The sequence below is a fragment of the Caenorhabditis briggsae genome (genome assembly GCF_000004555.2).
Source record: "Caenorhabditis briggsae complete genome, chrIII, whole genome shotgun sequence".
NCBI lineage: Eukaryota > Metazoa > Nematoda > Chromadorea > Rhabditida > Rhabditidae > Caenorhabditis > Caenorhabditis briggsae.
In genome coordinates this window covers 7,162,982-7,189,012 of record NC_013490.2, presented here as the reverse complement: position 1 = coordinate 7,189,012, position 26,031 = coordinate 7,162,982, and the positions used below count along the sequence as shown (strand labels likewise).

Below are 26,031 nucleotides of genomic sequence, written 5' to 3'. Positions count from 1 at the left end.
TTGACAAAAACCTAGAAAAATTTTGAAAAAACCGAAAAAAAAGTGAAAACAAGCGAAACAATTTTAAAAGTTTGAATTCGCGCGCTTTTACTCACCGGGCGGCCTAGAAAAAAACCTAGTCCCTAAGGGCTTTCAGCGTATTCTTCGATGCGTTTTTCTCGATGAAGGAATTTTTTTGAATTTTTTCTTTGTTTTTATGTCAATCTACATGCATTTCTTCACATTTTGATGCAATAAAAATTTCACCGTACACCACCTTTAAATAGGATTCTGCCTTTTCATTTATTGATTTGATTAATTGCAGTTAATTATAATACCAGTCGGTTTTTAAAATTCAATTTCGAAAATTCGTAAAATCAAGATTAGGAAATTCAGAAGTTCACAACTGAGGTCTTAAACTCTACTAAATTTTCTAACTCGGATGGAAAATCAAACATTTCAGAGTTTTCGAATGCTTGAAGTTTTTTCTGGGATTGAGAATTTCAGTATTTCAGAGTTTTAAAAATTACAACTTCAAATATTGTCTGACTTTCAATTGTAAGAGTTTTTGAACCTCCATATGTTTGAAGCTTCTGAATCTCCATATCTAGACTTTCAATTTTTTAAAAGAAAATCGAAAATTCTGAATATCAAAAGTTTAGAAAATCCAAAATTTAATCAATTTCTATTCCTTTGTTTAGATTCTGCTACACTTCTGATCACAAAAACTGTCAATGTGCCACAATAGTTCCACCTTCGTGTGGTTCGGGAGCTGTTAACTACACATTTTGTCATCTTCTAGGTTTTTTTTCTAATGAATTATTTTAGTTCGTGATCTTTAATTTCAGATGACGTAGTTCTTCCACCTCCAGAAATAGTTGTCCATGATGAACATTCGGTGTCAGCTGTGGTTCCACGATTCTTCCAAGAAGCTCCATTCGATGTCATAAAACCGTCTTTCCTGTACTTGTTAGCTTTATTCACGAAGGTAACTTTTGCACGACATGTTCAGAAACTTAAAATATAACGTTTTAGAATGGCTCGGAGTGCACATCATTTGGTCATATTGAGGCATATCATAGACAACAAGACAGATGTCTTCTCAGAATTCGTGTTCAAATGCCAAAAATTGATTACACAGGAACTGATGTGAGAGGATTGATATTTTTTAGAAAAATATGATCAGTTTTTTAGAATTACTACTATGACGATAGATCAGCCCTGGAGTCCCAATTCTCTCGAGATCTTTTTGGAATCGCTGAAAATGTAACGTTCTGGAATGAGGTCACAATTCGAAGAGATGAGAAAATTCTGAATGGAACTTTGGCTTTTGCAACTGTCATGAAGTCGACTCGAGTTGATTATAGTTTGTGAATAAATTGTTTTTTTTTCAAAATCTTATTTCAAGAAATGAGTCCGAAACCCACTCAAAAAATCTCCGCGAATGTTCATCCATCCCATTTTCTATTCTTTCGTTTTTTACTTCCTTTCATAAAAAAAGTCGCTTCACACATAAAAAGAAAAAGTAAAAAAGAAGTGCAAAAAGGTTTATAATAGCTGTCTCTCCCTCCCTTTTTTGGTTTCCCAGAGAGACCGGACAGCTCTTTGTGCTCCGTTTTTTACGGAGAACCTCATTTTTCTTTCTCAAAAAAATGCTCTCACTGCTTCTCATTGCTTCTTCAATCATCGACTCTTCATTTGGACAACTCCCTGGACCTAATGGTAAACTTTTTTAAATTTGTGTTTGATTGCTGCATTTTTTCAGATTATCCTGGAAGGATTGGTGGACGTTGTGGATTGTTTCAGTTTGATTGTGATCCAAGAGCAAGGACTCCATTATGTATTCCTTTGGCTGCAGTGAGAGATTGCACACCGGACTGCCCAAATATGAGTGATGAGTGTCAGTGCTTTTCAAAAAAATATTGTTCTGGGAATAGATCTGTGGAATAGAAACGGTGACCAAAAGTCTCGCAACGACAACTACCGTATCCTAAAATCCTTTTTTTATTACTATTGTTTTTGGCCACTTTTGTATTGAAAACCTTCAAACATGCCGGAAAGTAATAATTTTTGATAGTGAAAAAGTTGAACTGAAACGCATGAACATTGAAAAAATAAATCCAAAAACTAAAAATAATTTTAGATTACGGTAGTTTCGTTGCGAGACATTCGGCCACGCCCACGAGCTAGCTTTTCTCTTCCACAACTTCGATTTTTGTAATCTTCAACTTCAAGCTTATATATCTCATTTGCAGTAGATGATATTGAAAAGTGGTCAACTGACAAAATGTTTATTATAACCTCAAAAATATTTTGTCAGTTGATCACTTTTCGATATATTTTCCAGGAAATGAGATATATATGCTCAAAGTTGACGGTTTGGGGCCATTCTATTAGAGTATTAGAAAAAAAAACCTCACAAATCTTGTCAGGGTGTGGCCAAGGAACAATTCTCTGTGATGCTGGTGTTGGTCAACATCGGTGCGGAAAGTGTGTAAGACCTCAGGATATGGTAAATTTATGTTTGGATAGAAAATGTGAGTTTTGAAAACTTTAGATGGAAATTTAATTATTTTAGGGCAACATTTATGTGCCTATCAAGGTACCTATAAATGTGCGAAAACGATGAATTGTGTATTTGCAAAATGGTTGATGGATGGAAAAGACGATTGTGGTGATAGCAGTGATGAAGATGTTTGTGCTCGTGGATTAGTATCTTGTGCTGGAAGTGAACCTACTACAACTACGGTATTGGAACCTGTGACTTCCACAGAAAAACCAAAAGAAAAGAAAAAGAAAATAATACTCAAAGGTGAATAATGATAATTATATTTTCCCGAATCCGGAAATTCAGATCGCTGCGAGCTAGGCGAGTTCAGATGTCTAGACGGGGAGTGTCTTGATGTGTCACGAGTATTGGATGGACACGAAGACTGTTCAGATGCAAGCGATGAAAGTTAGTTTTGAATTTGATTCTTTACGAATCTTTTACTTCTTGAGACTACTGTGAAATGCACGACGGAGTGTGCAACACAGCCGCTCGATGCTCATTCCAACGGGATGTCGGTGCTTTTGGATGCGGATGCCCGAAAGGATTCGTTCGTAATCCGACTGGAATATGTGAAATTGAAGAAAATCGAATGAAAATTTGAAATTAATATTTCATTATTAAATTGTACATCAATTAATTAACAACATCGTTATGAGCAAATGGTTTAATGAGTGATGTAAAAATGAAGTTTTTAATTGAAAAACTGAATAGTTTTCGTATTCTCTGCACATTTAGACCCGTGATGAATGGAAATTTGGAAGAAAGGGGGAAGATTTTAATAACTTTCGTAAGGTGTTATCCTTGGAGTTTGTCCATAGATGACATTTGGATTCGAAGTTGTTATCATTCTCGACGATCTTGAATGAAATTGGCCTCCTTTCCAGCCTCTCATAGCTGCATATTGTTGTCGTTCCACATTTCGACGCCTTCTGGAAAAATTTTTTGTTGATAATCTTCTGATTTTTAAAAAATTAACACTCTCATAGAATGACCTTCTAACCTTTAACTTTGAGCTGAATCATCTCGACTCCTGTGGGAGATATTAAAAAGGTCAACTGCTAGAATAATTTTAATGCTATAATAAATTTTTTAACGGTTGACTACTTTTTGATATTTTCACAGAAAATGAGATATATGGGCTCAACGTTGGTGGTTTGGATGACAGCACATAGCCACTGGCACTTGGAAAAAATACTGTAGACAATGATTCTATTATGCTCGCATAAAAAATTGGTGCTGTGGAAGAGAAAAGCATGTGGGCATGGCCAACGGTTGTCGTAACGAAAACCACCAGAACCTCAAGACGTCGGAAAATAAAATTGTTATATTGTTCGTAACTTAAAAAATTGCCGAAAAACGGACGAAAATCGAGAAAAAAGTGTGCCAATTACGGTAGTTTGGGCGTGGCCGCAGCTATCAGATTTTCTCTTCCACAGCTCCGATTTTTGCATACCAGCAGAATGGGGAATAGTAACATGATAGTAATAATCAAAAACAAAAGTAAAAATCCAAATAAATCAGAATTACCTCTTATTCATATACATGACACCACACACCAAAATAATAAGAACTATCCAAATGAAGAGCATCGCCGAACCAATAATATACAAAACAGCTGAAATTATTGAGATTTGACTCTAAAAACAAATCAAATTTTTCTTACATGGAAAACTTCCACTTTCTTCAGCTCTTGGCTTCTCTCCATCCATCAGGTCCATATCTTTGTCATTCATTTTTGGTTTTATTGGTGGTGCTGAAAATGAAGGTTGTTTTCAATAAACTATGTATAGAATACGGAAAAGAAGCATCTCAAAATAAATATTACCTCCTCTTCCTGCACAATAGATTCCCATTGAGGAGGTCTAATTTTTCAGAATAAAAAAAGATAGAAGATCTAAGTACCTATTTTCCTTCTCGTTCAAATTAAATTCAGAGAAATCTCAAGAATCAAAATGAACGACGCCTTCGCCCCGTTTTTTTTCTTTGAAGAGAAGGAAGGAGGTGGAGAGTTAATTTGCAATGGAAATGGGGATTAGTCGACGAGTTTTTGAGTTTTTCCCCAGTTTTTTTTTTCGATAAAGAGAAAAAGAAAATACATATAAAAGATCGAAGACTATTTGTGACTCTTTTGAAAGAAATGGAATGGGAGGAGACGATTTCAGATTTAAAGAATATGATCTCCTTGGGATTTTCTAATTTTTTTGAATACATTTTTAGTCACTTCAGATGAAATTCAAATTAAGTTAGGTCAAGAAGGGATAGAGTCAAGAACACAGATTTTTGGATTGACGTCAGGAGTACGTCTTCAGATATCTGCAACTGATCTTCGTTTTTTCTCTTTTGGTTCAGTGAGTTTCAATTTCACGATGATGAAAAAGTCAGTTTGAAAAATTTCAGCACCTACTTTGAGGGAGGGGGGAAATCAAACAGTAATTCTCTCAAAATTCTGTTCGTTATGCCTCTCGAAGAGCGAACGCTCAACAATGTACACCGTTACGTCAGGATGCATACCCTGACCTCAAAAAAAATTAGAAAAATATCCTATCCCCTCTTCTTTGATACAAATTAGTTATTTTCTGTCAAAAGTGAGACAAAAAACCTTTGACTGATTTCGAAAACAAAAATATGACTTGTTTGCTACCAAATCTCAAAGCAAAAACCAACCTGTATAGAAAAGCGGAGGAGTCTGAACAGTGACGAATTTAGGTCTTTGTGGAGATGGAGTTGTTTCTCCAACCCGGTCTGGGACCCAATTTTTCATTACAAATGGATTTTCGGAAGAAGATGGAACAGACGAATCGGTTGTGTTTGCTCCTGGAAGATCTGAAATCGTTAAGAAGTTCTTGAAAACCACATTCGGGAAATTGCTTGTAAAGTAAATTGAAAATAGAAACAAATCTGAAAAGATTTCTCTATAATCGTACACATAAGTATTTCAGTAAACATGTATTCCTGAAAAAAACCCAATCTCAGATCATCTTTTGGTCATTGAATTTTTACAAAAAATTTTCAATCATTATAATTGATACACCAGTTAGGTTCTTAAATACAACTTACCATCAACTTCCATCAAATGATGTGTCAAATCTGACACCAGACGATTGCCGCCAGCTGATTTCACATTTTCTCTTGTCGTACATCTGAATCCATCCCCATGATATCCTTTTCGGCACACACATTTTGGATTAACGCCTTCTGATTTAACGCATTCAGCGTTTCGAGAACAAGGTACTGAGAATCGTGATAAGCATTGATCGATTTCTGCAATTTCTAGATTATGTGAGTTTTCCTGGCTTTGTCTTACGCTTGCATTCTTTTCCAACCGGGACGAATCCTTTCTTACAGTCACATCTGTAACCGCCTCTTGTGTTGACACATTGGGATCCATCTGCACATGTCACCAGGTTCATTCCACATTCGTCAATGTCCTGATCACAAGATGATCCTTCCCATCCGGCTCTGCATAGTGCACCAGGGCACATTCCAGTGACCACATCACAGGCAACTGATCCGTCACAATGACACGTTGATACACAATTAATTCCTGAGAAAACAAAATGAAAAATCCTGTTTCTATCGATCACTCACCATAGTGACCTGCTGCACATTCTCTATCACAGAATGGCTCTCCTACTCTGCCTGGAGGACATGTTTGAAGATCAGCAACATCCACTCGGAACATCCATTTTCCAGGTTGTCCCACATTTGATCCACTGGTCAGGCGTTTATTTGGAAGCATTAAGAATCGACTAGGAGTCGAAATTCCAGTCATTGGTCCTCGAGCTTGTACTTTTTCATAAATCAACGAAAGAATAGTGAAATCCTTATCAGATTCAGCTAATACTATTTGGAAAGAATTAAAGTTTTCTGATCCGGATTGTCTGACTCTGTCGAAAGTAAATATATGAAGACGTTTTGTGTGGAAGTTTTCGATCCCCATCGATGTTTGAATACCAATAGAAGAACGCATTAGAAGAGGGAGAGTCACTGCATCAGTATCTGAATCAAAGCAGGGATTTGAAAAAATGATTAGAAAATTTCAGTACTAACCATTGATATATGTGTATGCAACCAATCCATCTCTAATATAGTCGAACTGAGCATGGAGGGCGAAAATCGCAGGTTTTTTCAGAGTATCCGCATGGTCTATGAGACCTTGTAAGGGCTCTTCGAACGATATAATTCCGTTTGTTGAGAGCTAAAATATTCGATCAATCAGATTCAAAGACAGGAAAAATGTGAAAAATGTGAAGTTCAGGACTTTTTAATTTTTGAGTTTCTGAACTTCTGAATTTTTGAACTTCTAAACTATCGAATTTCTAGTTTTCCGAATTTCCGAACTCCTCAATTTTTGAATTTGTGTCGGTACATTTTTTCATGTGTGTATTTCAATCACCAAAAACAAGCATTTTCTTTTGCCGGAAAAAAAAAACGGAAAATTTTTTCAGATCGAAATCCTGGATGAACTTTTTGAGCCCCGACTGGAAATGGTCGTCAAACAACCATTTCAAAAAATTATTAGGTTGGCGGGAAAGTCTTTGTCACTTTTTCAATAGTTTATTTCTCAAAGAAAAAATAACCGAATAATTAATTATATTGTCCATCATTATCAACAACATGTCTCCAACGTTCCCTCAATTTATGGATTCCATTGCGGTAGAATCCAGCCGGGCGTGAGGCAAAGTATTGTTTGAGTGCCGCTTCGACCGCTCCACGGGAATGAAGCTTCTTCCTTCGAAGGCACGTGTCATATCGCCAAATAACCAATAGTCGGAAGGAGCAAGATCAGGAGAATACGGGGGGTGAGGGAGAACATTCCATCCATATCCCATCAGCTCCTGCTTCACTTGTTTCGAAACATGTGGGCGAGCGTTATCATGTTGATAGTACACTTTCTTGTCTTTCAGGGCCGAACGGTCGACTGCTTTCTTGAGGTTTCGTAGTTGAGTAGTGTAGAGGTCTCCAGTTATTGTTTTGCCCTCGGGCAGAAGTTCCCAGTAGATGGGGCCGTCCACTCCCCACCACACAGAGAGCATAACTTTTTTCGGATGAAGGTCGGGTTTTGGGACATCCTGTGGGCTCTCTCCTTCTCCAACCCACTGGGATTTCCTGTGGTGATTATCGTAGAAGACCCACTTCTCATCTCCGGTTATTAGCCGGTCCAGCCATCGATCGCCCGCGTGGAGAGTGAGAAGAGTAATCGAATCGTCGACTCGGCGGTCAAGGTTGGCTTGAGTCAGGTGATGAGGTATGAATCGACCAAAAAGTTTTCTCATTCCAAGAGACTTCAAACCTTCAAGGACTGTGCTATGGTGAACTCCGAATGTGACAGCTAGTTCACGGCTAGATTGAAATGGATCCGATTGCAATGCGTGCTTCAGCTTGTCCAAATCCAACTCACGGGGTCTCCCAGAGCGATCCTTTTCATCGAGCGAGAAGTCATCTTTTTCGAAACGATGGAACCAATTGCGAATAGTATTGTAGTGAGGGGCATGTGTGTTGTACACATTCTTCAAGAAAGTTTCCGAATCCTTCATCGTGGTGTGAGATAGGAAGAGGTAAATCAAAACATGTCTGATGTGAATAGCAGTGGGAACAAACATATCGTTTCAATTACAGATGAGGAGCAGGGAAGGAGATGGGGACTTGTTTATATGGAAGGTTCTTATCACCTTGTTATTCACTAGAGTCGATATCATACACAGCCTCCATATACGAGAACAGTGATTAAACAAACAGAGTGACAAAGACTTTCCCGCCAACCTAATAGCAAAACTAGCTTCCCATTTTAGAAACAAAGTGCTCGTGTAGAAAACTCACATAAATCTTGGAATACTTCTTTCCAAAAATAGTGATTTCTTTGGCAAGTGGAATTGCAGTATTTGAATCCCATGACCTCGGAATCACTGTCGAATCATTGGAAATCGGGTAGAGGATGGTCTCATGGCACGTTTTTCCGTCTCCAACAAATCCATCGATGCATTCACACTTATAAGATCCTCTAGTATTACTACAAGTAGCAGCTGGGTGACATGGTTCCACAGCACATTCATCTCTATCTGTACAGTGAGCTCCTTCAGCTATTCTTTCAAATCCAGGAAGACATTCACATTCATAACCTCCTTCCTAAAACTCCATAATTGATTTTACTAATGAAAACTCATACTTACTGTGTTAGTACATTGTGAATTCGGTCCGCATGCATCTCCATTTTTACATTCGTCGACGTCTCTGCATTCTGAAGATGGATCTCCTTCATATCCATCTTTACATAGACATTCGAATGATCCATCCTTATTTATACATCTTGTTCCTTTGTTTGGATCCCCACAGATTTTTGGAGACTCACGGCATTCGTCCACATCTGAAAGAAAAATTCGAAAACTTCAGATTTTTAATTCTGAATTTTTCGAATTTAAAATTTTACCTTGACACTTTCCCTCTTCAAACCGATATCCGCCATGGCAAGTGCATTCAAAATTTCCGATTGTATTCGAACAAATCGAGTGATCTCCACAGACATCTTCTGGGATTTGGCATTCGTCCACATCGTAACATCTGAAGCCATCTCCTGTGAATCCTTTAGAACATGCGCAGATTCCATTAGAACATTTTGCATTCTGATCACATCTGGAGCAAGCGGAAGGTGTTGTCACTACTGTAGGAGTTGTAGTTGTTCTGGTGACAACTTCAGTTGTGAGCAGTGGAGTTGACATAGTTTTTTCTCTGAAAAAGAAAGTTTGAAAGATGAAATCTGCGGAATAAATTCTTACCTCGTCGTTGTAGGAATTTCTGTAGATGAATGCGTCGTGATTGCTTGTGTAGTTCTAGCGGTGGTTGATTTGAAACGGTTTCGTGGAGACACTGTAACTTTTGCAGGAGCTGGCTTCCTTGTGAAGGTTGGATGCATTGGTATAACATCAACAGGAATTGGAGCACTTGGTGGAGCTGGCTTCGAATTTTTACATTTTTGTTTTTCTTCATCGTATTCGAAACATAAACACAGAAAGCTTCCAGGTGTATTCAGACAATCAGGTTGTTCGTTTGGACAATTATCAATTCCCATTTCGCATTCATCCAGATCTTCATCACAAATCGGTTCACTAGTCCACCCAGGAGAGCATTTTCCATTTGGACATCTTCCGTTTTCCTGATCACATGAATCTCCTCCATCACAGTGACAACTCTTCGAACAATCATTGAACCATTGGGATGGAGCACAACTTTCAATGCATTCCAATCCTTTGAATCCTGCTCCACATAGATATATTTGATTGCCATCTACCCTGAACAACCATTCTCCTGGAATTCCAATATCTGATTTTTCGGAAAGAAGAATCGCATCATGAGTTGCTGAATCAGGAAGAGAATATGAGGATTGTCCAGTTGAAAATCCAGCGATTGCATTCGTATTATAATTTAGTTTACTGTAGATGAAATGGGCAAATGTCATCGAGTCTCCAATAATAAGTGCCAATTGGAATGTGTTTCCTTCTGATTCCTGGAATTTCCAGATGTTCAATGAGTTACTTTATTTCGTCCCATAATTGAATTCTCAATCTCAAACGTTCGGTTATTACGTAGGTTTTTTTTTCTTGACCTTTTTCTTTTGAATGTTGTTCTATAGATCAGAAAGTCTCCTGGATTTTATGTTTCTATCTGGTTCAATAACCTCTTCACTAGTCTAGATTCGAAAAATAAGTGTTCCCTTTTCTTCCGACATGTCCCTATTATTACAGTTATTATTGCCAGTGAAAAGAAAAGAAACGTTGTTCTTCGAAGTCTTCCGAAACTTAATTAGCAAGGAAGAAACCAACAAAAACTATCTTTACACCTAATTCAGTTTTTGAAATACCCACTGGTACGATCGGATCCTTTACCCCTTCCCACGTGATTAGAACCACTGATCTAACACGAAACTGGGAACCGTATCTGTATTGAATATTGACTTCGTTGTGAGCCAGATTCATAATGTTGACATCTGAAAAGAAAATAATAGTTGATCTGAATCTCTCTATTCTCAAATACCGGAAGTCTCGCGATACCAAACATTTCCGAGGGTGGCAGGTTGCCAGAAAACTGCAATTGTTGGTTCTTCTACTGGAAGAGCTGATGGTTTCTGACGTTTTTCAGTGAATCCCACTGATCCATCTCGAGAGATCTGAACATTAATATTTTCAATAAAGAAACGTATTTATGTCGTTCTTTTTCCCCATTTCCCTTAGAAAAAAAAACGGCTAAAGAAAATGGTCGAGTGCTCTTGAAAGTGAGGAGTGAGCGGAGGAAAAGAGAAAGTTTTTCGTGTTGAGACAATGATAGCACATTCGGAAGACATTCCGTTTTTTGATGGTTGAGAATTAATATAAGGCTAAATGATACTACTTCTGAATCAGAATTTTATTTTACTATATTTATAATTGCCAGGATTTTCAGAAAACGCTAGACATATATACCGTAGAACCTGCGATGGAAGGACGCTTAACTTTAAACTTTACGTCTATTTCTCCGGTTCTTGTAAAAGATATTAAAAGTTTTAAGCTGATGAATGGTTTATCATAATACCACCAAAATTTTACCAGTCGACTAATTTTTTGATATTTTGCATAGGAGCCAAGAAAAACCTGCTCGAACTTGACAGTGTAGCCTTTCGATGAGCGGCTTTACAATTAGGGTTTTTCTTGAAACTTCTTTCCCTCGAAATGTAGAATAAAATATGTGTTACATTAGCAAAAGGCATCTAAAACTATTATGTTCATTGCAATTTAATTTTTTTCAGAAGAAAAACATACCCCAACCCCCCCCCCCAAATCGTAAACTTTGAGTCCAAATAGCTCATTTCCGGCAAAGGTATCAGAAACTAGTCAACTGATGAAATGTTCATCATAATATCAATAATATTTTGTTAGTTGATCATTTTTTGGTATCTTTTACGGAAATCGAGATAAATTGGCTCGAAGTTGAATTTTGCTGGTAATTCTATTACAGGTTATACGGTAGTTCCCAAATTCTAAAATCCTTTTGAACTTCAACAAAATTTGCCATACCATCAGAATAGTTTCCGTAACCCTGGAGCTACTCCATTTTTCTTGTTTTTGATCCCAACATTCTGTGTAAATACATACATCTTCTAAATTCTATTCTCTCCCTATTCTCTAAACAAACAAATCATCATCTTTCAGTGTTCTTTCCTGTCAATTACCCCTAAATAAGTCATTGTGAATTCATAATCGGATGTTTGTTTCCTGTTTCACACCTGCCTAGTTTTATTTGCTTTACCGTTTGCCATCCGATTTCTTATTTCTTCTATTCCGAATTGAATCTGATTAGCTATTCAGATATGTCTACGTTCTCCTAATTATTACGAAATCGTTTCTTTGCGTAATCCCATCCGAAACGGCCAGGTAAAAACCGTTAAAACAAATCTGTTGTCGGATTTCAAACAGTCGTGAAAAGCGATTACGATTATCTATGTGATACAATCGAACATTGCCAGAAAATGTACAAGATTTAGGATGGATATTCAATTGGCTGACCTCTCATTCATATGATACTGATTTGAGATGATCCGGTGGGAATAAAGAAGAAAAAGAAAGAGAACGAACGATTTCACTTTTACAAACTAATGTGATAGGGAACGTTTGAATGGGAGAGCGCAAACTTAAAACTTTTTGTAATTGGTTCCAGTTCTTCTCAAAAGAAGATAATATTGAATTGTAAGAAGAAGCAAACTAATTGGAGATGAAAAAGTTAATGACCAACAAGAAATCTGAGAGGGAACATAAAGAAACAAGATGGATTAATTATTCAGGGGCAGAATGGAGTTAAAGTCTCTTTTTCTGAGATTTTAGATGCTGAGATTTCAAGATAATTGAAATTCAATACTGTATGTACTTAGTTTTCGAATTCAGAGAAAATTTAAATTCAAAATTTCGGAAAACGTTGTCGAGAATTCAAGCTCATTTCTCTGTCCAAGAGAGTTGCGGGAATCCTAGTCCAAAGCCATTGTGTGCTCTACTTTTTCATGCAATTTTTCAGATTTTTTCGCCGTTTTCGTTCTTTTTTCTGTATTTTCAGAAAAATTGAGAAATTGTAGAAATTGTATGATAACCACTTGGACAAGAACTGAGCCCGTTTGAATTTTCAACATTTTTTACAGAGTTTTCGAGCTTTTTTCTGAATTTTTTCGAAGTTATATTATGAAAATACATAACTTTTTGAACATATTAAGGAAAAAAAATTACAAAAACGCTAGTCAAACTCCCCCTTTAAGGTAAAATCCATCTCACAAAGCTTTTACAAAACTTTTGCCAAGCTCTCGTCTGGTATAATTAAGAGTAACCAAATGACAAAAAAAACTAGTACTGTTCTGTCATGTATTCTTTCAAAATGCAAGTTTTCTACTTGAAAATCTGCTACAACCGTTTTTATTTTTGTAAACAAGTTATTTTCTTCCAAATATCCCGATTTCTCCAAATTCTTAATTCAAAAATAATTTTTTCCATTTTTCCGAAAGAATATGCAAATCTTCTTATCACAATTCTGCCAAGAATTCGAGACCAGATTCTGATTCTCTTCTTCTTTTTCTTCTTTTTCTCTTATGCTTCATCTTCTAAGAAAAGACAAGGCAGCCGGTCAGTTAACACCATTTCGTCGTTGTCTTGTATTGGCGATAACGATAAGAGGATGGGAAAAAGAGAATGGAAGAGAATGAAAAGAAGGAGAAGAAAATGAACAGAAAAATCCTCAGAAAAAAGAAGAAAAAAGGAGAAGAAGAATAGGATAATATGACGAAGAGGTATCTGCCAAATCTTGTGTTTTTGATTGATTAGATGTGCCATCAAAAGATATTTGATGAATCATTTTGTACTTTTCAAAGTAGTACACGATTTAAAAAATGAAAAAGAAAACTTGGGAAAGAGATCTAAATAGATACCGAATCTCAAAAAAAACTTACATAAACACTGTCATAGACATTGCCCATGAAATGGATAGGATTTTCCAATTTGTAGATTTCTTGTCTTCCATGAATTGGTATATCTCCTCGGTTGGCTCCATAGGTATATAATCTAGCTGAGAATATATAGGGTACTGTAATATTCAAATCTATCTGCTGATTAGGTTCGTCCAGAATTTGCCGTCGATATCGCTGATGTCCTGAAAATCATTAAACTGAAAATAAGAACGAGGAATTGGAAATATTTCTACTTTATCAATATAAAGGTCTGTTTCTACTTTTTCAAACCGTATTATAAGATTGAAGGATGCAAACGTTAAATCGGAAAACTTGAAACTCAAGAATGGAGTTCTTGGCCAATTGGAAGAATGATGTTTGAAAGATTATAGAAACTAGGTACTGTTGAAATAGGATTACTTGCGAACCCCATACATACAGTAACCCTAAAAATAAGAAACCGGAAAACTAACCGTAAAACGGATGTAACCCAAAAACAAGTGATAAATGAATGAGTAATACAACTAGTATACCATCTCCTCTCATTTCTCAGAAAGAGAATCGTGAGATGATCCTGGACGGATTTGAATAGGCGCGCGAGAATGAACGATTCCGGGGGGCGGATGACACGCGCAGTCCAGAGACACACAGAAGCCGAAGAAGAAGAAGAAGACCATCTCCTATTTCCTCAACCTCCCTGCGTTTCTCACGTTTTGTGTGTACAGAAAAGAAACGTCCATGAGGATTGCGGTTTTCGATCCAAATATGATGCCACGCCCCCTATTTTTTGAAAATTTTCGAAAATTCTGCAACTCATTGAATGTTTTCACAAAAGAAATTATAGGCCGATTCTTCTGGAAACAAGAATAATTGTGCATTTAGCTGCTCTACAGTAGTCTCTTTACATCTTCAGAATCTGAGTGTCTCAACTGGTTTCCTTTGAAATTCCTTCCGGAAAACGATTATTTACTTTATCACCTGCTGTGCTCTCATTAATTCAATTGACATCCTCTTTTTCGGAATTGCAACATTTTGATGAATTCAACCTGTTGCTATTCCTTTTCTTGTTCCAGAATCATTCATTATTCGTTTTTCCCAGGATTGGAAACCTATCGGGATAGGAACGAATTCCCCGACGAATTGTTGACATGAAATATGATATCAGATATCAGTTAGGTTATACATTACGAATCCATCATTATATATTGACGATATTTTGGACGCGAATCGGGAGGAGACAAACGGATGGCGGAGAATGAAAAGAACAAGAGAACTACTACTAGAAATGATTGTTCATTTGGGAAACGAGAGGGGGTAAAAGCAGAGACGATTTGGATAGTGAATCAGCTTTGAAACTATACTTTCGGTCAAGTTAAGATTGTTCAGAGGCTAAAAATTTCTAGCAAAAACTAGAAGAAAACTGATCATGAGTTGATTTTGATCTGTGAGACGTTTCGTTTGTGAACATCTGTGGATTTTATATCTACAGTACCGGTGTTTTGTATACCTTATTGACCGGTACTGTACATTTGAGAATTCTGGAGCACGGCTGTCAAGTTTCCGATCACTTTGGTAACTTTGCATTCACACAATTTTCTTTAATTCCTAGTTTTTCAGTTATTTGCTGATTTCTGGAAGGCACTCCTTTTTGGCTCGTTTTTGTACTGAAAACGTGAAAAACAGGTGTCTTTCAGAAATCTTCGAATATCTGATAGTGAAAATAATGAATTTTCGAAAAATTCTGTGTATGCAAAGTATTCAATCTCTCTCTGTTTTACAGCTTTTGAAGTTTTCATCGTGATCAGAAGCTTGACAGCCAAGCTCCAGACTCCTCAAAATGAGAAAAATCAACCGGTGGTACGGTATTTAGTGCTGCTACAACCACCTCTCAATATTTCGAAAAACACAAAAATTATTCTTTTTCACCTTCTATGTGTTTGATGATGGAATTCCAGTTCTCGGTTATCCAGCGGGCCCTCCTGACCTAAACATCTCCAAGGAAGTTTTGGGGGATTCACGATAAAAAAGATTGACAATAGAAACAGGAGCTACGGGATCATTTCAGACCTTAATCATGTCAAAACTACACACATTCTGGCTGTTGTTGAATCGAAAATTGCTGGGAAACTTTTATCCGTCCATACGTTCTCAAATTTTTTATGTGGTACTGAACCAGATACAACTTTTTCAGAAAAACGATTCCTTCGTTTTTCCAAAAATCCTTCTACCTACCATTTTTTGATTTTTTCTTAATTTGTGTATATATTAGGTTGTTGAATAAATAGTGGTCACTTTGACTTCGCTCTACCGCTACTTTTTCGATTATCGATTTTTTTCATTTTTGTTTTAATATTTTCATGTGTCACATATTGCATGTTTATTACATCATTAAAACTTTCAGGTAATTGCTACAATGACCGAGAATTTACTCGATGATCATCATGCACTCAGAGGAGTGTTTTTGTTCATGTTTCTCCAGGGTCACTCGAGCAACGAAGCTCGGCGAACAATGTGTGAAGTGTTAGGCGCAGACACCATCCCTCGAACCACGATTAAGTTTTGGTTCAAAAGATTCGAGGAAGGGAATTATAATCTGGAAAAAACCGAGCCCCGGAAGGCCTCGTCTCAATATCGACGACGATATTTCAATGACACTGGAGGAAGAGCCCCGGGCTACTTTACGGGAAGTATCTTTGACAGTCCACCATCCACATAGCACCGTTTCCAATCACCTTCATCGAATGGGGAGAGTTCCGAAATTCGGTCAAATTATCCCACACCTGTTGACCGATTTTCAGAAAAAAACTGCGATGTGACCTGTCACTTTCAATACTCACCAGGGAGCCGACGACGGACTGGATTAAGAAGATAATTACTGGAGATGAGAAGTGGGTACTGTATGTCAACCATACCAGAAAGCGCCAGTGGGTCCCTGCAGGAGAAGCAGCAGAATCGGACCCAAAAGGAGAACTTCACGAAAAAAAGATAATGCTTTCGATTTGGTGGGACAGTGCTGGAGTGATTTACCGCGAGCTCCTTCCGGACTCCACTACTATTAACTCTGATGTTTACTGTTCTCAAATGGATAATGTACTTCATGTTTACCGCTCTCACCGCCCGAGAAGCTCGAAGATTATACTTTTGCACGACAACGCCAAACCACACACATCTTTGAAGACCCGCAGTAAGCTCCAGTCCCTCGGAATCGAAGTTCTTCCTCATTCACCGTATTCTCCGGACCTGGCACCCACTGATTATCACTTTTTCCGTTCTCTCCAGAACCATCTTTCCGGTGAAAAATTCAATGATCGCAAGGATGTCGAGAAGTTTTTGGATCACTTTTTTGCCTCCAAGTCGCCAGAGTTCTACGCAAATGGAATTGCTCAACTTCCAATGCGCTGGCAAGAAGTTATCAACTCCAATGGAGAATACATTTCTTATTAATTTTTGTTTTCCTTGAATAAAATGCGAATTGAAAAAAAGTGACCACTATTTATTGAACAACCTAATATGTTAAAATTGTTTTTTAATATATTTTCTGGAGTTTTCAGTTAATATTTTAAAACAAACGGCAATTAGCGTAAACTGCAATTACAACAAACTATAAACTTTGAGCCCATATATCTCACTTCCTGTAAGTGATATCAAGAAGTAATCAACTGATAAAATGTTGATCATAATAACAAACATATTTTGTCAGTCGACCACTTTTTGAAATCATTCACAGGAATCGGTATCAGTTGGCTCAAACTCAAAGTGAGGAGACCCTTCTATTACATGTTTTACGGAATGTCGTTTGATATTTGACCTAATTATCGAATATTCGCGTGGAACGTCAAAATTTCTAGGTCTGTTGATAATTTTTGTTCTTTGGCGCACCTCCCACGTTGTTGATCTCAATGACGTTTGCCACGCCAACAAGCAGGTGAGGAGGCTCCAGAAAGGCTTGGAACTTGTATCACAGTTCTCTGTCTCAAAAGTTCTGATTTCAAAGACTCCGAAACATCATGAGAAAACAAAATCGTCCCAATCAAGTAAAGTTTCACCGATCTCCAACTTTCTAACCCAAACCTCTTATCAGACAACCAGAAAACAGATGCAAAATTTAACGGTTGAGCTGTTTTCGAGAGACAAGAACGCTCGTCGTCAACTTCTTGATGAAGCTCTCTCTGTTTCTCCGCCTTCTGTTCCTGAGCCTGTTGCCGTCGTCGTTCCAGAGACTCCGCCTCCTGTACCAACACCTGAGCCAATTCAAGAACTTGTGCAGGTTCTTCTTGCTCCTGAGCCATGTAATACAGATTATTAAAATGTATATTGACCACTTTATCTTCAGGCGATCCCATTCCGAGAAAACCAAGAAGCCCGAGAAAATCTATCTCCACTCGTCCGAAGCCAAAAGTTTCCGATGGTAAACTCAAAGGGAAGCCAGAAGCTCCTAAAGAGAAACCGGCAACAGAGAATGTCGTGAATGAGGAGCCCACTGCAACTCCAGAGCCTGAACCAAATTCTGTGACATCCGAAGAAACAATTGACAGTGCTCCTCAACGTATTTCAGCCGAGGAGATTGTTGATAACAACGAGTATGCGGAGAAGGAGGTTCCTGCCGTTTCAGAAACAGTTGTTCAAGGTTTAACTTCTCATGAATCAAAATTACAAAATTTCAAATAGTTTTTTTCCAGAAGAACCCCCAGTTTCTGTTCCTGAAGATCCAGTTCCAACTACCGTAACCCCAGTCGAAGAGGAATACGTCACACCTCCTCCATTGCAACGTATTCCATATTCTGCTCAACAGAGCAATCTGGCCAATATTCGAGCTGTCGCTGAGTCGATGAACATTGCTGCCATTCGTTCGCCGCCTCATCAACAATCGTATCAACCACAGGAACCAATGTCATTTGCTGCATGTGTCCGTAAACAACCATCAATTGAGAGTATGAGTGTTTCTCCATCTCCCTATTGTAAATTCGATGGGAAGACGAGTCCTTTCAACACTGGAGCTAATGGGGGTTTCAGTAACCCCGGAGGATTCGGAGGGTTTAATAGGGATCCAAACAAGAATGTAAATTTAACTTTGTCTTTGTATTTCACAAGTATAATTTTTGTTTTCAGGTGAATCCTTTTGCTAACCGCAAGAAGTTCAACTACGAATATGATTCTGCTCCTTCGAACAACTCTCACTCGCCCTTCAATAATAATCGTTTCTACAATGATCGTGCGGAGCAAATGCGAGATGTTTCGGACAGTTTCTCTTCGTTGAATTCCAAACCAAATGGATTCATGACTCGTGGAATCCCACGAGAAAGCGCCAGCTCTGGAATGCTTCCAAATTGGTACAAAGGAAGATCTTTCTCTACTGCCAGCTCCCACTACCCATACAGCCAAAGATCCAACTCTTCTGGACACTTTTCTGGATTCTCCAAGCCTTCGCATAGCACTACTTTGAATATTCCATCTCATGGTCATGTGGAAGATCTTGATGGATTTCTGGCATCTGGCACTCAATCGAATCCCTTCTTGAGTAAAAGATCAGACCTGAATTTGAAGTAGGTTCCGCTCTTCCCAACTACTTGTATGATATTCTTTTTGTTATTTCTTTTATGGCCATTCTCTGCCAATTTAATGAAGATTTTGTTTGAAACATGTTGTTTTTATTGTCTTCGGAAAAAGATGTTGGAACTTTCAGGAAAGAGAGATGGGCACGAATGAAAGCTAAAAAGCGAATGCTGAGAAGACCAATTGAAGATGAATTTTATGAGGATCCAGACGAAGAGGAAGAAATCCTTCGGGGAAACGGAGTTATGCTCAATCAAATCGTTCAACAAAGTTCTACAGGACACTATGAAGACGCCGATTTGCTTCGGAAATATCGTCGGGACGTTGCTTTTGTGAAAGAAAGAGTGTTGAGTGCAATCGATGGAAACATTGATGGGATCCGTGATTTGAGATTCCTGTTGGCTTCTGTTCAAACTTATGGAAATATTGATGGAGAGTGTATGATGGCTGAATTGGGATTGAACGAATTCTCATTGTTTTCGGGGATCATCGAGAAGTACCATGCGATTGTTGGACCATGGCAAACTGACAACGAGTCACAAAGAAGACGAGCTAGCAGACATGCATTCGAAACTCATCGCATTCCACTTCAACACTCTATTGCAACCGTATCCAAGAGAAAGGTGACAATCATGTTCATTCTCATTCATAAAACGATTTCAGCTCGTTGAAGAAATTTTGGGCCGCGTCGAGCCGAGCATCGCTTGTCACCAAGGTGTAAAAGTTGGACTCTACAGCGACTCTTGCAATGAAAAAACGAGAATCGAGTTGAATATCAAGAACAATTTCAAAGATCCAGGAATGTTGTGTGATAAAAACGATCGTAGATTCATTCTGGTCCTTCAATCTGAACTTGATTTAATGGTGGAGAGTATGAAACATTTAGCAAAAACTGTTGGGTTTAATTATGATGGTTAGTGGTTTATGAATAATAAAAAAGAGAAATATGAATTTGATTTCCAGGTTTCCCAGTACATCAAAACAATTTTGTGATCGTCGAAGCGTTTGTCGAGGCGATTTCGGATATAATGGGCGAGAAAGTCGACATGGAGACGATGCGTTGGTTCAGTCTGCTCGGACAGAAAGTGGATGCAGAAGAAGTATGTTTCAGACATACTGGTGCATTATTATGGCTAAAAATTTGCAGAGTGCTTCTCCGTGGGAACCTGGCACCGATTTTCACTGTTCACGTCATTCGGAACCAAAAAGCAATTTCTGTGCGGCGGTTACTGTAGGAAGAACTTGTTGCATTATTTATCACGTTCTCGGAAGCTTTTTCCGTCGATACCATCTTAAGAAGATCCCGACTGCTCATCAGAATTCATCATCTTTCAACTCGATGCAATGAGTGAATAATGAATACCATAACTCGTCCATTCTTTTTTGATTCACCTATTTCTCTCTTTCGTTACTCCATGGGTCAATAAACATGTTTATAAACACTTTCGATCATTTTTGATATTTATTCATATAACAAATTATTACATTTATGCCAAACATTGCAATCAACATTTTTAGAGGAATATTAGTGAATACGAATGCTTGTAATACCTGAATAGGCAAAATCTGAAGGGAAGGGAATTTTGGGAAAGGGGGAATAGAAAAAAGGAACGCTGAAATCATCCGAGAGGTGGGAAGTCATCTTCCGTGAATGAAGGATCAGCTGGTACAGCTACTTTCTGTGCGGCCACTGCTCCGGAGCGTCGTTGTTGAGCTCTTTCTTTTTGAGCTTGTCGTTTCGGGCGGCTTGGACGAGAATGCTTTAGAATTTTCTCAGATCCTTTTTCTTTGGTTGGTGGCCCAGGAGCTCCAGCTGAACCAACTGTGATACTGTTTTCGAAATCTGTGAAGCTCGACTGTGGCACTGCCGGGATCAGGCATTGATTGTAGTCCATAAATCCTGTGGCCTGAAAAAAAAAACCTTAAGAAAGCTCGGGAGAAGAGTAGCTTACATCGAATGGCTGTTGGTATTGCATCAATGCAAAAACTAAATCTTCTTGCTCTTTGACTGATAGACCTGCAAGTGGACCCAGAACATCTACCGGTGGCTGATTCTCTTGGTCCAGTTTTTCCAAACTGATCGAATCACTGAGCTGTTCGCCAGAAGAAGTATCTAATGAGAAGTCGAACATTTTATAACGATTTCCTCGTCGCAGATCAGGTATCAATTGACCACGTGGTAATTGTTGTGGAGTGTTGGCTGAGATCGCATCAATGAATTCTTCAGGATGTCGGTCATTCAAGTTGACGATTTCAACTCTTGATTGATAGGAGAACGGTGGAAGATGACGCCACATCGATTTGAAATCCGTCAAGATGACCAGGGGTTTACCAAACGAAAATGCTCGAGCACTGTACTGAAAACAAGTATTTTTTTTTGAAAACATTAGTGATCGCAAGCTATTCTTACCACTTGCTCTGCAAATCCTTTATCCTTGAGCCGGTCATTAACAGATATATCCAAAGTCCGCAAACTGTCGCATTTTGTCACCAAATCGGTAATCGTTCTTGGACTGACGAATGTATTTTCGGAGACCATCAATCTCTCTAGCCTTCCAGCATTACCAATTGCTTCCAGCCCAATCGAGATGTCTCGTTTCGACAAACCGTCCAGATTCAAGCTTTTCAGCTTCGGTAGGTTTTTTAACTTTGCGATTCCATTTGGCCCAATATTCTTGCAAAACGATAAAGAAAGATGCTCGATGCTTCCAAAAGCTGGTGACGAAGACTCAGATAAATCACCGAGGAATTTATCAGTGACATTGTTCACACCATCCAGACAAAGCGTTGAAAGCTTCGGAAGACGTTTAATCTCGGCTAGACGGAATTGATTCATCTTTTGCTCCGGGTCAGCAACAATTGAGAGATTTTTGAGAGTTTTCATATCTCCAATACGCTTGATGATCTGTTCATCAATACAAGGGAGCAGAGAAACAAGTAAAGTTTGAAGCTGTTGAAGGCGTGTGCACATTCCAAGGAAACCTTGTTTTGTGAGTGATTGACAGCATTCCAGTTCAACTTTGCGTAGAGATGTGGGAGCTTTCTGAAGAAATTTTCAAATTTAGAACTGCAGAGAAAACAATTTAATGTTCGACAGCAATTACAAGCTTACAGAAAAAACCTTCAAAAATCAAAATGTTCAGGCTGTTCCTGTAAGTAACCGTCGAAACTGGTATATGTCGGCCTTTACAATCAATGGGGGTAAAATAAGCCCATCGACCAAGATTCACGACAATCATATTTGAATCAAAGTAAGTTTGATAAAAATAAAATTAAAAGCTTACCGAGAAACAATGACCATTGATATAACTTGCATCCATTCTGAGCACTTCCAACTGTTGACATTGCTTGAAAATCACTTGCAGGTCCATATCTCTGAGGCGATGTCTACAGCAAATCAAGATGTCCAATTGCTTCAATTGTGAGCAACGGGTAACTGATGCGATCACTGATTGGCGCCATGACCATTGCGTATATTCTCGGAACAGGCATGACCGATATAAATCAAAGTTCATGTGTTCTACATTCTTTCCATAAACTGATAAGAAGAACGCTATTTTGGGATCGTCGCAATAATCAAGTTCATCTCGTAGAAACTCGACCGACTTGACTGAGCGTTTCACGGAATCCGACAATCGATGACAGACAGATCGTAACTTCAGAAGACGGTCTTTGAGAGGCACATATTCGACAATAGCGTCTAATAAGCTATCCTTGAGTTTTAGAAGTGGTGAGTTCTGAATGAAAATTGATAAATGCCGATTCTGGGTGATATGTGTTTTAAAAACAAACCTGAACGAATTCTTCGTCGCGCAACTCATGTAATGGGAAATATGGCCGCTGTAATTGTTGGCTATAACAGCCGTAGCCTTCCGGGTACATCGGTGCTTGCAGAACTTCTGTGTAAATCGAACAGAACGATATTCGGAAAATTTCTGAGTATTTAACTGACTGCCTGCAGAATTCCTGTTAATCGAAATTCGCGCGCGAAAACACACAAAACGCGCAGAATGCGTCACGAGGTGTGTCAACAGAGACTGTGGCCCCTTAATGGTTATGGGCGGCAGTTCAAAAAACGATCAACATAATAGGACATTCTAGGGTAGAATTTTCTTTTAATATAATCCTGCCCAGATGATTTACAGTGGAAAATACACTTGAAAAGAGAATTTTTATTTATTCGGACAATTTCTAAATACTAGTATAGTATGATGAATGTCGTCTCGAAACCCTTCCAGTTTTGAAGAATGGTCCTTTGAAGCAATACGGTAGTATGATCCAAAAAAAAAATCTGGGAAAAATAAATGCAATTTTCAGACTCTGAAATTTTCGGATTCTGACATTTCGATATTCTTAGATTTTAAAATTCTCAAAACTTTTTTCAGTTTCAGAAATTTGGTAATTTGAAAAATTTTGATTCTAAAATTTGGAAAATTTGAAAAATTCTGAAAAAACATCTTTGCTATTCGTTCCTTGTTCCTTGAATCACGAATGATATAAATCACGAATATGTTATATAATAATTGAATCAAGAATATGTTATATAATAATTTTTATTCATAAATTAATGAAAAAGAGCCATAGCCGACGTTCTTGGTGTGTGAGAAGTTTTCATGACTGGAGCTGGAGCCTTGTTGCGTTGTTCACGTTTCAAGTCGCCAATTATGCCCCACATATCGAACACCAAGCCATCCGGGAAGTCGAACATTGAAAGTTCCGATTGTTTGATGGATTCACTAAGTTGCCAAAGAGTTTCGCAATTGGAGGCAGCATCCCAGATACGCATTGCCAACTGATCATCTTGCACTCCTAGGTATTGGTCAAACAATTCGTTAAGCTTTCCGCACATCTCCGCTTGAATCATCTGATCCTGAATGTCTTCCACAGCAAATCCTCCCTCCGATTTGAACCGAATCGTTCCTTTTGCCAATTCTCCTGTACTTTTCTTGGATGATTTCATAGTTCCCGGATCAGCGGATTTTGGGGCAATCAATCTAATGATGCACTCATCACCACGACGAACATTCTTCAGAATTCGAGCAACTTGATAGTGTCTTTTTCCAAGAACTCGTTCTCCGTCAACCGCTTCAATCAGTTGTCCAACTTGAGTAGCCGGGCGCATCCGATCGAACACCGATCCTGGACTGATCATTTTGATGAACGCATTTCCGAGCCCGTTATCCGTTATGGTCACTCCAAAGTTGTTTGAATCTTTCAGAACTCGAAGCTCTGTTGCTTGTCCACGAACATGGGCGTAAAGCATGTCTTTGAAGTTAAGGGTTCCAGTGAACATGTTCTTCATGTCGGGCTGAAAACAGGTACTCCCTAGTTGTTACATCGTTTGTTTCTCACCTTGAAGTCGTTTACTGTCAAGAAAATGATATCATCTTTCGAGATTCCAAAGCAATCTGCGATCGATTGGTACAGCTCACTGACATCGGACCATCGTTCGATTATTGCGACAGGCGACCCATGAGCCAGCTGACAAGCGAACTTCAGCTCTTTGGCAGCCACCATCAGAGGGTTGACAACTGGCATCATAGCAGACGATTGACTGAAGTCTTCAACGATTGGAGCGAGAACAGCAGGTTGAATGGGTAGAGGAGCATTGCCAGATGAATAATTGGAGCGGCGATTGAATGCAACACGAGATCTCGAGCGGCTTCTAAATATTCATGAGGTGACATACAATGAGATTTCGTATCGAATTTACCTAGAACGACGGAACTGGCCTTGTTGTTCTTGCATTGTGCTGTTAGTTTGGTTAGTAGTTGGTGCTAGTCGATTCGGACTTGATACTTATTGTGGTTTCAACGAGGCTTTATTTCATTCCTAATGGGCGGAGCCTAGATTTTATCAAAATGGATTGGGGGATCACGTCAGCGGAGTTCTGCATGTTCCGCTCAAAAGTTCACGTTAAAATGATCACGTTGAATCCGTATTTTCCTTTAAAAGTTTCAGGCAAGAACAAGTGGGCCAAGATAAAAACGATGGGTTTTTATTGCAGATTTGAATATACAGTACAGAAATATGTCAGAAGTGATTGTTGAAAATCGGGTTACGGTCTTCGGAATGGCAAGCGATAAACATACTGGATAAAGTAACATTGATTCAATAATTCAACTCTTGACCTCACAGTAGAGATCCTAGAGAAAAATAGACTAGGTACAATTTACAATTTGACAAACATTTTGGAGTTTGAAGATCGATGTAAATAAATAATTGTTAAATTTGGGGACGTTTGGATGTCATGTCAATCATTTCGTTAATGTGCCGGATTTGAGGTGGTTCGCGAAGCTATAACAAGAATAGTAAAAAAAACAATAAATAAATACATTTCATACCTTCTGCTTTTCGTCCACATTTCCGTTCTTTCCGTTTTTCGATGGGCTTTGATTTACGGGAACTGTTTTTATTGATAGAAGAGTCTTGCTCAATTCTAGAATAGTTTGAGCTAATGCAGCACACTGTTCACTTGACTTTGCATTTCGAACGTCTTCGGCACATACTTCTGCAATTTTTTGAAAAGTTTTTTTAATCGAAAAACAAACTTACCAAGAGCTTTTGAAATCTGACAGCACATCATATCTTGTTCGTTTAATCGAGTCTGAAGAGTCGAAACCTGCTCCTCCATCATTTGAACTTCTTTTGTCCAGTTGTCATTATTTTGAGGGTTCCTTATGGGTTCCCTATGAGGTTCATGAGATCGACGAGGAGATGAAGGCACCGAAACTGTGTTTGATCTGTCACGAATAGTATTTTTCATTTTTTGAAGAACTGGAGCGAGAGCTAGTATGGTTGGTGGTGACTCTAACTCAGGTCTTGCTTTTGATGGTGCAACTGGTCTTTGAGGGCGTTGTGTTCTATTTGGATGACTGCTTCCAGAAACGGTGATATGGGAAAAGTTGTTTAGTTTCACATCGGGTTTCGCATTTTTCTGAAATTAATTTTTAAACGATATTTTTAGATTTCCCATACTTGTAAAATTCCGGGCCGG

General features: G+C 38.4%; 7 protein-coding genes across 7 annotated transcripts in view; 3 read left to right on the top strand and 4 right to left on the bottom strand.

Moving 5' to 3' along the window:
- Positions 1-1,353, top strand: part of CBG17986 — a gene marked incomplete at both ends in the record, with an annotated part of 5,056 nt that extends 3,703 nt beyond the window's left edge. The window contains 4 exons of the mRNA XM_002642003.1: positions 681-781; positions 828-967; positions 1,015-1,128; positions 1,174-1,353. Coding sequence (XP_002642049.1) covers positions 681-781; positions 828-967; positions 1,015-1,128; positions 1,174-1,353 — 535 coding nt within the window. The remainder of the gene's footprint in view (positions 1-680; positions 782-827; positions 968-1,014; positions 1,129-1,173) is intronic.
- Positions 1,354-1,631: 278 nt separating this feature from the next.
- CBG17987 lies at positions 1,632-3,131 on the top strand (the record flags this gene model as incomplete). Its single annotated transcript, XM_002642004.1, has 6 exons — positions 1,632-1,701; positions 1,745-1,879; positions 2,412-2,516; positions 2,558-2,791; positions 2,834-2,935; positions 2,980-3,131. The coding sequence occupies 6 exons, from the start codon at positions 1,632-1,634 to the stop codon at positions 3,129-3,131; spliced, it is 798 nt and encodes a 265-aa protein (XP_002642050.1).
- A 174-nt stretch (positions 3,132-3,305) lies between these two features.
- CBG17988 lies at positions 3,306-14,027 on the bottom strand (the record flags this gene model as incomplete). Its single annotated transcript, XM_045243967.1, has 16 exons — positions 3,306-3,459; positions 4,058-4,145; positions 4,176-4,283; positions 5,195-5,353; positions 5,588-5,791; positions 5,835-6,074; positions 6,119-6,529; positions 6,581-6,728; positions 8,351-8,656; positions 8,701-8,894; positions 8,958-9,256; positions 9,304-10,031; positions 10,390-10,511; positions 10,559-10,691; positions 13,485-13,684; positions 13,955-14,027. 16 exons carry the CDS (start codon positions 14,025-14,027, stop codon positions 3,306-3,308), a joined length of 3,567 nt encoding a protein of 1,188 aa, XP_045096360.1.
- Positions 14,028-17,488: 3,461 nt separating this feature from the next.
- On the top strand, positions 17,489-20,382 carry CBG17990 (the record flags this gene model as incomplete). The annotated part of the gene is made up of 9 exons (XM_002642006.1): positions 17,489-17,515; positions 17,563-17,770; positions 17,815-18,108; positions 18,161-18,540; positions 18,591-19,024; positions 19,165-19,657; positions 19,698-19,947; positions 19,998-20,134; positions 20,182-20,382. 9 exons carry the CDS (start codon positions 17,489-17,491, stop codon positions 20,380-20,382), a joined length of 2,424 nt encoding a protein of 807 aa, XP_002642052.1.
- Positions 20,383-20,653: 271 nt separating this feature from the next.
- Positions 20,654-22,916, bottom strand: CBG17991 (the record flags this gene model as incomplete). The annotated part of the gene is made up of 5 exons (XM_002642007.1): positions 20,654-20,941; positions 20,987-21,391; positions 21,445-22,077; positions 22,319-22,771; positions 22,827-22,916. 5 exons carry the CDS (start codon positions 22,914-22,916, stop codon positions 20,654-20,656), a joined length of 1,869 nt encoding a protein of 622 aa, XP_002642053.1.
- A 682-nt stretch (positions 22,917-23,598) lies between these two features.
- On the bottom strand, positions 23,599-24,782 carry CBG17992 (the record flags this gene model as incomplete). The annotated part of the gene is made up of 3 exons (XM_002642008.1): positions 23,599-24,342; positions 24,387-24,699; positions 24,748-24,782. 3 exons carry the CDS (start codon positions 24,780-24,782, stop codon positions 23,599-23,601), a joined length of 1,092 nt encoding a protein of 363 aa, XP_002642054.1.
- A 477-nt stretch (positions 24,783-25,259) lies between these two features.
- Positions 25,260-26,031, bottom strand: part of Cbr-rbg-3 — a gene marked incomplete at both ends in the record, with an annotated part of 1,717 nt that continues 945 nt past the window's right edge. The window contains 3 exons of the mRNA XM_045243966.1: positions 25,260-25,331; positions 25,379-25,545; positions 25,590-25,971. Coding sequence (XP_045096361.1) covers positions 25,260-25,331; positions 25,379-25,545; positions 25,590-25,971 — 621 coding nt within the window. The remainder of the gene's footprint in view (positions 25,332-25,378; positions 25,546-25,589; positions 25,972-26,031) is intronic.